This window comes from Nematolebias whitei, chromosome 1, assembly GCF_014905685.2.
Source record: "Nematolebias whitei isolate Nwh7 chromosome 1, NemWhi1, whole genome shotgun sequence".
Taxonomy (NCBI): domain Eukaryota; kingdom Metazoa; phylum Chordata; class Actinopteri; order Cyprinodontiformes; family Rivulidae; genus Nematolebias; species Nematolebias whitei.
In genome coordinates this window covers 88012368-88027728 of record NC_056498.1, presented here as the reverse complement: position 1 = coordinate 88027728, position 15361 = coordinate 88012368, and the positions used below count along the sequence as shown (strand labels likewise).

Here is a 15361-nt window from a genome sequence, read left to right as displayed (position 1 = left end):
ATATAAAATACTTAATTACACACATTTGAGTAGATGTAATAAATTACTTTAATTCCTGTTTAAATGCAATTCATCCTGCCATACCTGCAATGTCTTCAGACTTTTTCCAGCAAATTAAAAGTTGAAGCTTAATCATTAAATTATCTTTGTGTTAGATTTATTTATAAATCACATTTAAACACTGCTTGTACCAATTAAATTAAATAAAAAGTAACACACGTTCTCTATCACCGTCATTATTCAGATAACAAACAAACAGCAGCTTCATCTACCAGACAGACTGATGTTACGTTTTCTCTCTTGGAAACAGAACAATGTGTTAAATTGTAGAGACTCGCCTCCAACACAAGTTGGGACTGAGACGAGTTGTATCAGCTGCTGCTCCTTCCTCCTCCTCGTGACTCCGACATGTTTACGTTTATCATCGTGGTTCTCTCGTGTTGTGTCGACGATTTTCAAAGTGGCATGCTTCTCATCTTTTATCTTTGTGAAGAGCTCCCACACTTTAGAGGACTTGGGTCGAACAGTTTTTGCTGCGTTTGTCATTTCTAAAATTTACTTAATTTCCTTTGAAAACCGCCTCTGCTCCGTTTCCTCCTCCCCCCTCGCTCTGTTCAACTTGCGCTGCAAAGGTTTCTTTTTTCCAAACTTTATTCAGTCAGTCAGCATTGACAATGAACTGCCCGTGAACAAAACATCTCCGCAGCGCCGTGAAAGATGCATAATCGCGCGACACAACGAATCAATATTGAAATTCGTTGCCAACGCTTTTAATAGATTTTTATCGATTCGTTGTTGTAGCCCTAGTCTCATTAGAATGATTTGTTCAATTAGCTTTGTAGAGATGTAGAGTGCTGTATGAATGGGTAAATGAGGACACAGATTGTAGTGTAAAGCGCTTGAGTATCTTGAAATAAGATAGAAAGGCGCTATACAAGTACAGTCCATTTACCATTCTTTCATGTTTAAAATCTTTCCACACAATGCCTCTTGATGGATCATGCAGTGATGGTTCAGAATATCTGGGAATGATTCAATCTGCTTGCACAGTGCAGCAAATTCACTGGTGTGACTAGGGGTGTAAAGGTACGCTAAAATCACATTTCGGTTCGGTTCAGTTTCAAGGAGGGCTCGGTTCGGTTAATTTTCGGTACAAAAAAAGGCCAAAATAAAAACTTACAAAATGTTTGTTTTGAAAATATGCCAAGTAAACAATAAGTTTGTATAAAAATAAATAAAAGCGACTCATTTGGATGATAGTTTAAATAAACTGCACTCTTTACAATAAAGAAACTATACTAACAATAATGAAAATATTAATATATACAATAACAGTCAGAACCAGAACAATAAGCAGAAACAGACCATTTAGTTACACTCTTAACTAGTCAAGTTTTTGGACAAAAAGACCAACTTGTCCACATTTTCTGCCAAAAGTACAGATCTAATTGCAGAGAATTTCTCCAGCGGTGGAGAAAACCGCTCACTAACAACAGTAGGGATGGGGCCGATCCAGTCCAGTATCGGTATCAGCCTCCGATACCAGCATAATTTACGTATCGGATTTTTCGATCCACCTGCCGATATTTCCGATCCATGATACATGTTGGCTTCAAACTATGGAATGGATTTCCTGAACGGCGGCATGTCTCATGAACCCAACGTAATGAGACCCGCCTCACATTCAGGAAATCCAGTTCATAGTTTGCAGCCAGCTACAACATGAGGACTGAGTTAGCAGCACTGTGGCTAACAGCTAACAAACTTTTCATCTAAACATGTCCGCTGTGTGGAAGTATTTTACGCTAAACACCACAAAACAAGACGGCAACGTGCAATGTCTGCAGAGCCATAGCGCCACATTAAACCACGTTAAAGTTTGTTTTACGATGGACGTTCGAGCTCCGTGGCTTCAGCGGGGCGCTGCTCTTTGCTCAACCCACAACAGGCGACTTGACACCGGCCAGCCGCGTCCAATCTGCCCCGCTCAGTTTGCCCGTCTCTGAGGAGGGACAGACTGAGCGGGGCTGCCCCAAATCAGGCTGCCTGCTTCGGATTGAACAAGAAGTAGACGTCGCTGAAGCCACGGAGCTCAAATGTTTAGAGAGAAGTTGCTAAACTTCATCATAATTAATGACAAACCACTATCAGTTGTAGAAAACGAAGGATTTCACAGCTTGATACTTGCAGCCAAGTTATAGTTTACCCTCCAGGAGATATTTATCAGTACAACAGTAGACAATCATAAAAAACATTATTTGAAAATTATATTAAAAACAAAAACAGCTACATTATAAAGTGATGTAAAATACTAAAAACAGGAACATGTCTGTTTGTTTATGCCATGAATTTAGCAGATGTTTGAAGCCATTTAACATTTAATTTAATTCATTTATTTATTCATTTAAATGAAACAAAATTAAAAAAAAATCATCAAAAAGAAAACATTGAATGAAAAGAGTGCAGAAAGAAGAAAAAATTCTTATATCTGCCCCTTATAAAATATAAAACAACTTTAAACAATCACTTGGGTTGTTTTCACACCAGATAATCTGGTAGACTCGGTTCGGGACCAATATTCATGACCTTTTGTTTACATTTGAGCTGGTGCGTTTGCATTCACACTGCACTGTGCAGTCGAGTCAACCTGTTGAACCAACCTATTCCCCTGCTGCACCAAGAACTACTGAAAGAAACAACATAAAAACCTCTGAAGACACTTCTTCCTCTTCTGTAAATAAAAATAAAAACTAAGTGGCATCAAGGTTTAGCAGTTTTAGGAGTTATATTTTGTAGGGCTGTTGTAAACGAATATTTTAGTAATCGAGGAATCTATAGAATATTCTTGTGATTAATAGAGTAATTGAAAACAAAATTTGTCAGGTTCTGCAGTAACCACTCATTTAAATACACTAAAAAGAACATTAAGTAAATAATCCATTTAATTCCTCTTTTTAAAATATTTTATTTTAAAATGTAATAACATGTTGAACCTCCATTTCTCTGAAGTGTAGCAAAACTTTTTATTTTTCTAAAATGTAAAAACAGAAGAGAGAAGTGAAAAAAGTACATTAACATGAAATACACTGCTGCTGCTGATGACCTGCTGCAATCAAAGTAACATTAGTGTCAGACGTATTTGATTTATGCATTTTAAGCTTTTATTCATGTGTGAGGTTTGAGGATGCTTTAAATAAAACCCTCTGTCACTGAATTATTTTTAACCATTAATCTAAATGGATAAAATTAAAATGTTTTTATTTGTGTGTTTTAAAATCTAGATGCTGTAAAATATTTTTTATGGATTGGAAAACTGAACTGAATCTTTGTATGTTAGAAATTAAGTAAGTAAGATAGATTATGTAAAAGTTTGTACTTTTGAGTTCTGCAGACTTGACTTGTAATTGTTACAAATACATTGCTTTTTTTAAGACTTATTATTTGTCTTGATTGCTTAGCTATAAACAAATATGACAACAGTAGTAATAAATGTAGATTACTCCCAGTTTTCAAGTCATAAACAGCAGTAGCAAGAAAATAATAAATCCTACTACCTTGTGTAAATACTTTTACTCAAAATATTCACCCTAAATATCTCATTTAAGTCGGGATGGAAGTATAGCAATAAATAAATGTGTCAGTCTGTTGCTGGGCTTTTATCGTTAACAAACTTGCATCAAGTCCTGCATATTTTTTTTTTCTTTCTTTCTCACACAAGCTACCCTGCCAGGTAGATGTAGTGTAACGTTATGTTAGCAAAAATATGCCTCATTTTACATGTATAACATGACAGATTATCACACATTTAGGTTCACGTATTTTGCAAAGAGAGCATAAATGATACTTGTTCTCAGCTGCGGACGAGTTTGATTCATACAGCGGGTGTTTTCAGATGCTGCAACATCAATGACGTGCTGTTGTGGAATGCGAGTTCGGCTTTGCAGTGGATGCATTGCGCTGTATTATTTTTTTCTGTTTAATTTAAATTGTTCCCAAACTTTGGATAGTTTGTCGTTTTCTGGGCTGTTCTCCGTTTCCCTCCATAGCTGTAAACACATGCGCGCGCGACAGACAAAAGCGGAAGCGCTAGCGTTGTGTAACACAAACTGTCCGGCTAGACAAATGAAAGTGAACAGTTTAACGAAGCTTCGAGGCAGATAAATTTGCCTCGAGGATTTTTTGTAATCGAGGTCTTCGAATGATTCGAGGAATCGTTTCAGCCCTAATATTTTGTCATTTTTCAAAAATGGACTTAGCATGAGCAGAACATGAGACAGAAGACTATGAAGAATATTTTTCACACAAGGCAGCTGACGGCTCCATATAAGGTCAGAGAAATGCGCGTTGTTTACCCTGTGGAGCAGGGTCTGGTCTGTTTACATTCACACTGTACTCGAACCGCGCTGGAGTTCGCTTCTTCCGGACCGAGACCTAGGTTTTAGCCCGGGCCAGAGTTCGCCTTTTTGTTCCGTGACAGAGTTCGATGGCGCGTTCACACCTCCCTAAACGAGCCGGACTTTCAAGGAAAACGAGCTAGAGTTCGATTAAAGCAGACTTTAAAACTTATCCAACATTAATAAAACTTACCTCAAGTTGCCTTTTTGGACATGCATGCATATATTTGTACAAATTATACTTGAGAGGAGATTATTACAGCCTCATATAAAATCAATGATGATGATGATATCTGAACTGGATCGGTATCGGCCGATACTCGGGTATAGGGATCGGATCGGAAGTAAAAAAAAAAAAGTGGATCGGTGCATCCCTAAACAACAGTAGCAGGAATAAAGAGGTAGAGCTTTGCTAATTTTGCAGTGTGGATGTATTTGGCCTCATTATTCGCAACCTCTTGGACCTGCTCCCACCTGTCCCTGGAAAAGTTCAGAGTTCACTCAAAACAGACTTCTTAGCTGGAGGTGATCTCTGGTGGATTTCCCTGAAGAGGAAGACTCAGCTGCCATCTCTGTCCCAGACTGGAAATAAAACACAGAGGTAAAGAAATGTGTTAAGATTATAATTTTAAATTTAAAGAAGTTAATCAGATTATAGTAATAAAATAACAATCCCTTTTCTTGAACGGTTGTTATCAGGTGGTTGAATCTCTCGCTCATCATCATCATCAGGGCAGGGCTTTAATCTGGGGTCAGGCTTGTTGACGATATCAGGTTTCGCTTTTACATAAAGTGCTGCTACAACTTTTTGGCTGAAGTGTTGACGTGATGGATGTCTTGGGCAGCGGGGGTCAGTAACTTTAAAGTTGGCGCATCAACAACAGAAACGCAGATCCAGAGCTTTAAAATCTCCTACAGCTTGTGTTATTACTCTGGACCGATCTGAATTACCTGATAAAGGTTGTTTAAATGCTGCTGTTATCGGTCTTTGAACCAACTGTAGAAGAGACGTTCACGTTCGGATGATGTCGTTTCAAGTGCATTAACAAGTTAGACGTGTTGCTGCTGCAGATCCAATCTCCGTGAAACAACGTTGACACACAGCTTTAGATTTGTTCACTTGTCTTTTAACAAGAAAGACATAATGTTCCCAAACAGGAGACCGCAACAAGATGCTAGGCTGCTAATGCTAGCGTGCTGCAAGATAATAGCGCCGTGCTGAAACACGCTTAGGAACTTTAGTTCTGCGGCGCATAATATCTCGTTAATAAAATTTAATGAGTGAAAAAATAACCGAAACTGTACGCACGTGGACTGAACTGAACATGCCAGACCGAAACGGTTCAATACACCCACGTGTACCGTTACACCCCTAGGTGTGACCCATCATCACTGGAGCACCATCATTTGTAGTAGAAATGACTTTAAAGAGGGATAAGTTGCTCTTATTAACAAACTCCATAAATGTGTTGAAAATATCCTCCTCTTGTGTCCTTTAAAATGCAAGATGGTGAGGAGCTCCTCTCCTCCTTGGCACTTACAGGTCCTTCTCTAAAAATTAGCATATTGTGATAAAGGTTATTATTTTCCATAATGTAATGATAAAAATGAAACTCGTATATTTCAGATTCATTGCACACCAACTGAAATATTTCAGGTCTTTAATTGTTTTAATACTGATGATTATGGCATACAGCTCATGAAAACCCAAAATGTCTGTCTGTCTCAAAAATTAGCATATTTCATCCCACCAATGAAAGACAAGTGTTTTTAATACAAAAAAATGCCAACCTTCAAATAATCATGTTCAGTTATGCACTCAATACTTGGTCGGGAATCCTTTTGCATGAATGACTGCTTCAATGCGGCGTGGCATGGAGGCAATCAGCCTGTGGCACTGCTGAGGTGTTATGGAGGCCCAGGATGCTTCGATAGCAGCCTTAAGCTCATCCAGAGTGTTTGGTTTTGCGTCTCTCAACTTTCTCTTCACAATATCCCACAGGTTTTCTATGGGGTTCAGGTCAGGAGAGTTGGCAGGCCAATTGAGCAGTAATACCATGGTCAGTAAACCATTTACCAGTGGTTTTGGCACTGTGAGCAGGTGCCAGGTCGTGCTGAAAAATGAAATCTTCATCTCCATAAAGCTTTTCAGCAGATGGAAGCATGAAGTGCTCCAAAATCTCCTGATAGCTAGCTGCATTGACCCTGCCCTTGATAAAACACAGTGGACCAACACCAGCAGCTGACATGGCACCCCAGACCATCACTGACTGTGGGTGCTTCACACTGGACTTCTGGCATTTTGGCATTTCCTTCTCCCCAGTCTTCCTCCAGACTCTGGCACCTTGATTTCTGAATGACATGCAAAATTTGCTTTCATCCGAAAAAAGTACTTTGGACCACTGAGCAGCAGTCCAGTGCTGCTTCTCTGTAGCCCAGATCAGGCGCTTCTGCCGCTGTTTCTGGTTCAAAAGTGGCTTGACCTGGGGAATGCGGCACCTGTAGCCCATTTCGTGCACACGCCTGTGCACGGTGGCTCTGGATGTTTCTACTCCATACTCAGTCCACTGCTTCCGCAGGTCCCCCAAGGTCTGGATTTGGCCCTTCTCCTCAATCCTCCTCAGGGTCCGGTCACCTCTTCTCGTTGTGCAGCGTTTTCTGCCACACTTTTCCCTTCCCACAGACTTCCCACTGAGGTGCCTTGATACAGCACTCTGGGAACAGCCTATTCGTTCAGCAATTTCTTTCTGTGTCTTACCCTCTTGCTTGAGGGTGTCAATGATGGCCTTCTGGACAGCAGTCAGGTCGGCAGTCTTACCCATGATTGCGGTTTTGAGTAATGAACAAGGCTGGGAGTTTTTAAAAGCCTCAGGAATCTTTTGCAGGTGTTTAGAGTTACGTCGTTGATTCAGATGGTTTGGTTAATAGCTTGTTTAGAGAACCTTTTCATGATATGCTAATTTTTTGGGACAGGCATTTTGGGTTTTCATGAGCTGTATGCCATAATCATCAGTATTAAAACAATTAAAGACCTGAAATATTTCAGTTGGTGTACAATGAATCTGAAATATATGAAAGTTTCATTTTTATCATTACATTATGGAAAATAATGACCTTTATCACAATATGCTAATTTTTTGAGAAGGGCCTGTATGTCTACTTCTAACGGCCTTTCTGATAAAAAACAAATGCAAAAAACACAGTTGGGCCTCATCCATCATATTGGTTGACCCATCAAATTGAAGAAACACTGGCATTGTTCAATGTTCTTTTTGAGCTACTGCTCCACATCCACAGCCATCCCCTCACATCACCATGTCCCAGAATTCTGGGACAACCACACATCTTTAATGGCAGCCATGATCTCACTTTATTTTTAAAATCGGAGAAGTGCATCTGCAGTCTCAATGAATGCTTCTTTCATAACCTCGCCATCGCTGAAAGACTGTGTAGGGTCAGAATGCGACTGAACCGGTATGAAGGCCATCGTATCAGCCTTACCTTTGGTGGTGGGCCGAGTGAAAATTGCCTACTGCGCTACATGTTTTTCAGCTCCTGAACTTCTCATAGCACTTGTCCAAAAAGGGAAGAATATTTCAAGACCATACACAAGGCAGCACTTGCATTACAAATAAGACAGACTTTATATTTCAGGAAAAATAGTCCTCCTGAAATTTTTTTGCATGCTTGTGGAATAAAAAATATCCTCTTATTTGTCGGCTGCCGAGTGGTGCTATTTTTAATTTTAGTCGGACAGAAAGAAAAAAACTAATATCGGCAACCCCACCTAGTTAAACTAGGAATAAAATTAGGTCCTCAACAACAACAACTAGTGATCCTACTCCGTTTTGTTTTGAGCACGGACGCTAAAGTCTCATGAGATGATGTTTTGCAAACAAGACCTGGTTATGTCTCGTGGGAATTTAAAAGAGGGGCTGGACGCTTTATAGTCGAGGCATGAACATTAAATAAGGTTTCAAAAAAAAAAGTTGTTCTACAAATCTCTCAATTGAGTAGAAACCAGTCCACCATCTACCGGTAGATCACAATTGACTGGTTGGGCACCCCTGGTCTAAAGTCACGGTTCATGCTCACTACTAGCTTCCCTTCAGTTCATTTATAAAGGCACTTTATATTCATTCGTTCATTCTTTCATTCATTTGTAGGCACTCTTTGTTTCTCACCTCTGCTGAACTTTCTGCATTTTCCTGTCCAAATAACAATGCTGTCAAGGAGTAAGACACAGGTGTGTGTGTGTGTGGTTACCATAGCAACCCTAACAGTTTTATCTTCTTGAACCCAGAGCCCTGTAAAGAGAGAGTTGCGACACTCTTTGAACTCGCCGATACGCGGTCACGTGGTTCATGCAGCTGTCAATAGTTCCAAACAGCTCATCGCTGTCAGTCAGTTTGAGCGGCTGCTGGCGCAACATAACACATAAATCAACTTTTCTTACTTTACCTGATGTCTTTCAGTAATTATTGAGCAGTAACGAACTAATTACTTAACTGATTACTGATTATTTCACAGACTATGCATTTTATCAAAGCGTTTTTATAAGCGGCTGATACATTTATCATTAAATTTTAGAAGGAAACGAGACTGCAAACACATATTTGTTAGAAAAAAAATGTATATGCAATACAGTGATCAATATAGTCATGTCAGTGTTTTATAACGTTACACACGATAAACAAAAGATCAGAGTAACACCTGTTATAAAGCTGTTTCTGATGTTCTCTGCATGAGAATGCTCCACCTTGTCCTCCATGCAGCATTTCAGATCTGCTCCAGCTTACCTCAGATCATCTGGATGAATTCTTGATTTCTATATGTAGTATGACATATCCTGAGATATATTCATACATTAAACGGGTTCACTCATCTTTCTGGACTGTGTGATGTACGTGCGTTGAATTTAACAAAAATGTGGACGTGAGACGTTAATTATCTTTGACTCACCAAGCGAGTGGGTCATTTATTAACAGAATCAAGTTTAACACATCACACATTTACATTAATTTGGCAGAATATGAAAACAACAACATAATCAGCTTTACAGGAAGTGAGAACAATACGGCGATTGTTTTCACTTTTCAGCAGAACAGCAGACATCAATTCACACGGCGGTGATTGATTTTCTAGCAGAAAGGAGAGTTTAAAGATGGAAAATTGAGATTTATCTTACAGAGAGATGTGTGAGGGAATTTATCTGTTTTAACCAGAACGTGCACGCTCCTTCGGAACTCAGCTCGTCCCAAACAGTACACTTTCGGTGAATGTCGACTTTTACCTTTTCTGAAGATAGATCAGTTCCGGCGTGGAGTCTTACTTCCAACCACTGTTCAGCGTCTCAGTGAGACAGCCAAATACCTAGAGAGCCGTGTGAGGTTATCCAAACAGAAGTTATAATTCCCAAAATCGTCTCTGGTTCAGCTTGTTTGGTTTAGCAGCATCCATGAATGCCTGCGGTTGCATTCACGGACTCCCAAACTCCCTGCACTCTGGATTCCACAACTCTTGAACTCTACTGGAACTCTTCTGAAACTCTTCTGTTGAACTGGGAAGTTGCCACATTTAAACGGGCTATACTTCCGGTTCATTTGAGAGCTTTTTGATTGGTGGATGGACCAGAACAGAGGTGTGGTTTGTGATGTAAGGTGTTATGGAAAGTCAAGGATAGAGATTAAGATTGTTTAAGAACAGACAGAAAGATTGTTGGAGAAAACCAGTCTTAGTGGCGTCTCTACTCAGTATCTTGCTGTAAAAGTTAAACATGACATTTCTTTTCAGTAAACTTCTTAGATGACCGAAACCTGAACTCTAACACACTTACAAACTTGCTCACTTTCAAAGCAGACGATCAAGAAATTGAATCATTACTCTGTAATGTACTCTAACTTGATTTCACTTTGAATTGAGGACCAAAAATCATTACTACTGTTTAAGTAAATAAAAATGAGTAGTTCACTTCAACATGTAAACATTGTTTGAACTAACACAATTTGATTATCAAACATTTGTAAAATAGTAATGATCATAGAGAATTGTCTTTTTCCACTTGATTAATTCAAGAAAGAAAGTCTCAGGATGGGTCAAACTGTATTTCTGGATTCAAATCAATGAAATGACAGTTTCTGTCCATCTGGTCAGTTTTGACATAGGCCTAGTCCACTACATATAGAAGATATTAATTCAACCTTTATTTAAACTGGTTCGTCCCATTGATCCATGAGGACTCATTTACAAGAGAGACCTGAATATAATTGTTGTATTTGTCTTTTTTTTATGGCAACCAAGTACCTGATAACTGAGTTGATTGTAGCCTGACAATTATTGTAAAATTGTAATTCGTTGATTAAAATGTTAATTTAAATGAAACTGTTTTTAGTTAAAATCATAACAGATGACAAAATAAGTGTTAATTGTGCAAAAATAAATTTCCAAACAATTTATTATAAAATATGTAAAATGTAAAGCAAGCTTTAATAAAGTACTTTTACTGCCATTTATACTGTTTATTAATGACATCATCTCAAGTCAGCAGGAGCACCATCATCATCATCACAACAACATAAACTGAGAGCTGTAAATTTAATCTGCACAAACATTTTCAATCAGGGCTCAAAATGTTTAACTGTCAAAGAAATGTGCAAGAAAATAAACTGTCACTCTACAGGCACATTTAGAGAGAGGACAGTTCACAGAGACACAGTGAGGACGTGTGAGACTGAAGGAGGTTCAACCAGTTGTTCATCGACCAGAACCAAATGAGAAGAACAGCAGAACTTCCACTGACCAGTGACCTGACCAGTGACCTGACCAGTGACCACACATGTTGTTCTAAATTAAACTTTGGTACGAACAGTGTTAAATAAGACATGTCATATTTTTTATTGAAAATAATCTTCATTCTAACAGTGACATTGTAATTTCAGAGACTGAATAAGGAAGAAACAGAAATGAGGCGAGTGAGATGAGGGAAAGATGAAAATGTGTTTAGAGGACGGGGACATGTCAGGATCTGATGAGCCAGGATCAACAGGACCAGGAGGATGGAGCAACAGGCAGTCAGGGAACAGAGATGAAAAACCTGAGGAACAATTAGAACACAAAAAAATACATAAGCAGGACAGAAGAAACTCACAGACAAGAAAATTAACTCAGTCCTGCCAAGAAAAATGTTAACAATGGAAAATAAATTGACATATTTTTACAAAAAATCAGATGAAGACAACTTGCATGAAGAATAACTTCCAGCTCCATCTCAATGTACCTGTGATAGTTCAATAAGTTGTTTTGTTACTGTTCTACAGTTTATTGATGCTGATATGTTCTTGGTAATAATTCTTATTTCTTGTTCTGTCTTGAAAGAGTCTCATCTCATCTTGACCCATGATTACCAAACATTAAACTAATAATATAAAACAAAAGTAATTTAACAGTCCTGAAGTAAATACCAACTTTGTGAAGGTTATGGTGCTAAAGTAATCTTATTCAAACATCTTGATTAAGCTGTTATTGTTTTGGAAGACAGAAAATGAGATCTTGTACCTTTGTGATACTTAGAATGCAACATTCAGTTCATGAAGTCATTCTCTGGTTTACCTGGAAAACATGAAAAAAATTGGTTCATCTCCACAATCACGTTTTTCTTTAATGATAATGTCACAATTTATGCTGCAGTCTTTGATAAATGATCTATAACCATCCATCCATCCATCCATCCATTTTCTTCCGCTTATCCGGGGTCGGGTCGCGGGGGTAGCAGCCTAAGTAGGGAGGCCCAGACTTCCCTCTCCCCAGCCACTTGGGCCAGCTCTTCCGGGGGAATCCCGAGGCGTTCCCAGGCCAGCCGAGAAACGTAGTCCCTCCAGCGTGTCCTGGGTCTTCCCCAGGACACGCTGCCGGCGATGCGGACCAGGCTCTGACACCGGTCATACAGGGACCTAACAGCCCGTATCAAAGGGCCTGGTACCCCATACTCCCAGAGTACCCCCCACAGGGCCCCCCACAGGGCCCCCCGAGGGACGCGGTCGAACGCCTTCTCCAAGTCCACAAAGCACATGTAGACTGGTTGGGCAAACTCCCACGCACCCTCCAGGACCCTGCTGAGAGTGTAGAGCTGGTCCAGTGTTCCACGGCCAGGACGAAAACCGCACTGTTCCTCCTGAATCCGAGGTTCGACTATCCGACAGACCCTCCTCTCCAGAACCCCCGAATAGACCTTACCAGGGAGGCTTAAGAGCGTGATCCCCCTGTAGTTGGAACACACTCTACGGTCCCCCTTTTTGAATAGGGGGACCACCACCCCGGTCTGCCAATCCAGGGGAACTTCCCCCGATGTCCACGCAACATTGCAGAGTCGCGTAAGCCAACACAACCCTACAACATCCAGAGCCTTAAGGAACTCTGGGCGGATCTCATCCACCCCTGGGGCCCTGCCACCGAGGAGCTTTTTAACCACCTCGGTGACCTCAGCACCAGAGATTGGAGGGCCCGACCCAGAATCCCCAGGCTCCGCTTCCTCAGTGGAAAACGTGCCGGTGGGATTGAGGAGGTCTTCAAAGTATTCCGCCCACCGACCCACAACATCCCGAGTTGAGGTCAGCAGCACACCACTCCCACTATAAACAGTGTTGGTAGCATACCGCTTCCCCCCCGAGACGCCGGATGGTGGACCAGAAACGTCTCGAAGCCGTGCGGAAGTCGTTCTCCATGGCCTCTCCGAACTCCTCCCATGCCCGAGTTTTTGCCTCAGCAACCACCCGAGCCGCATGTCGCTTGGACTGCCGGTACCCATCAGCTGCTTCCGGGGTCCCACAGGCCAAAAAGGCCCGATAGGACTCCTTCTTCAGCCTGACAGCATCCCTCACCGACGGTGTCCACCATCGGGTTCGAGGGTTGCCGCCGCGACAGGCACCGACAACCTTGCGGCCGCAGCTCTGGTAAGCCGCCTCGACAATAGAGGCACGAAACATGGTCCACTCAGACTCGATGTCCCCCACCTCCCTTGGAACATGTTCAAAGTTCTCCCGGAGGTGGGAGTTGAAACTCCGTCTCACAGGAGACTCTGCCAGATGTTCCCAGCAAACCCTCACAATACGTTTGGGCCTACCAGGTCTGACCGGCATCCTCCCCCACCATCGGAGCCAACTCACCACCAGGTAGTGATCAGTTGACAGCTCCACCCCTCTCTTCACCCGAGTGTCCAAGACATGTGGCCGCAGATCAGATGAGACGATGACAAAGTCGATCATCGAACTGCGGCCTAGGGTGTCCTGGTGCCAAGAGCACATATGGACACTCTTATGCTTGAACAAGGTGTTCGTTATTGACAATCCATGACGAGCACAGAAGTCCAACAACAGAACACCACTCTGGTTCAGATCAGGGGGGCCGTTCCTCCCAACCACACCCCTCCAGGTCTCACTGTCATTGCCCACATGAGCATTGAACACTGAATTGACTAAATTACGTCAATCTTGTTGTCATGTTGTCATCATTCTTTGTTAAATCAGGTCTCTCTTGTAAATGAGTCCTCGAGGCTCAATGGGATTTACCTGTAGAAATAAAGGTTGAATGAATCTCTCAGGAAAAAAAGGCCAAATATTTTCTAGTTGAGTGCAGTAACTGGAATTACCATAAATTTAAGAAGACCACCTTTCAAAATTTAAGCAGTAAGATATTTTAAAACGTTGAATTAGAAATAGACCCATTTAAACCATCATGTTGCAGAGCAGCTGCAGTTAAAACACAACTAGCAATTTAACATGTTTCATTAACTAAAACTGGCGACATGAAGTATTAATGTGGATAAATTGTGGTACAGAACAGTCAGATAACGCTTCACAATGGCAAAAAAGTGTCGCATTTGCATCAACTTACCGGAAAAACACGGAGAATGAACTACGTTCAATGCTGAACCCGCTGCTGTTTGGAACTTTTTGCCGCTGCATGACCCACGTGACTTCCGCATTCCATTCTTTCTATGGGAGTCTATGGGAGTGTCGCAACTCTCTCTTTATAGGGCTCTGCTTGAACCCATCACACTTCATTCGACTTCATACAGTGGCCCCCACATGGCCACCCAATTTATAAATTCCTGCACACCTCTAGTTTTTATGTGAACAAGTTGGCTGAAGTGATGAGCTATTATTAGCTTGCTGCTCTTTTTACATTTTCTGTGTTCCAGAAAGCACAGACTCCCAAGTCTAGGTAGTTTGTGGTGTATTATTAACACCACTTCTTTTGATTTTTTTTTTTTCAGTACACTGCAACAGTTGAAGAAAATAAAGTGAACGCTTTAGTTGTTCGAATGTCAGTGACGGACGGTGATGAAACTCATACTCCAGCTTGGAATGCCGTGTTCAAGATCATTGATGGAGATCCTGGAAACTTTTTTAATGTAACAACAACAGCAGCTAACAAACAAGAAGGAACCATTACTACTGTCAAGGTAACAAAACCACAGAAAGTCCTAGAGGCATTTTTTATTGTACAGATATTTTCTATGATATTGACATTCCCAACAATTTTTGATCAAAATGATTTTGAGTACATTTTTGTTATTGGATTGTATCTGAGCTGCCGATTGTGTTTCTGTTCATCCGATCAGATGTGCTGTGATATTTTTTCTTCCCATTAACCAGGGTCTGGACTTTGAGAAAGTCAGCAAATACACTTTGTTGGTTACCGTGGTGAACGAAATTGATTTTGAAGTTCCTCTGCTCACTTCCACGGCTACGGTAATAGTAACTGTGCTGGACGTCAATGAACCTCCGATCTTTGATCCAAGTGAAAACCCTGTGTCCAAAATGGAGAACATTCCTGTTGGCAGTGAGGTGGCGGTGTACACGGCTACCGATCCAGACACGGCACGCAAACAGAAAGTCATGTAAGCAAACAAATTATAATAAACTTTAATTTTACTTTACAACTGTAACATGGACTACAACACAAGATCA

The 15361-nt window shown here is 40.9% G+C and overlaps 1 protein-coding gene across 1 annotated transcript in view; it reads left to right on the top strand.

The window, feature by feature from the left end:
• Nucleotides 1-15361, top strand: part of LOC119413951 (B-cadherin) — a 55036-nt gene that overhangs the window by 28201 nt on the left and 11474 nt on the right. The window contains exons 10-11 of the mRNA XM_037681031.1: nucleotides 14665-14853; nucleotides 15047-15291. Of these exons, the coding sequence (XP_037536959.1) occupies nucleotides 14665-14853; nucleotides 15047-15291 (434 nt within the window). The remainder of the gene's footprint in view (nucleotides 1-14664; nucleotides 14854-15046; nucleotides 15292-15361) is intronic.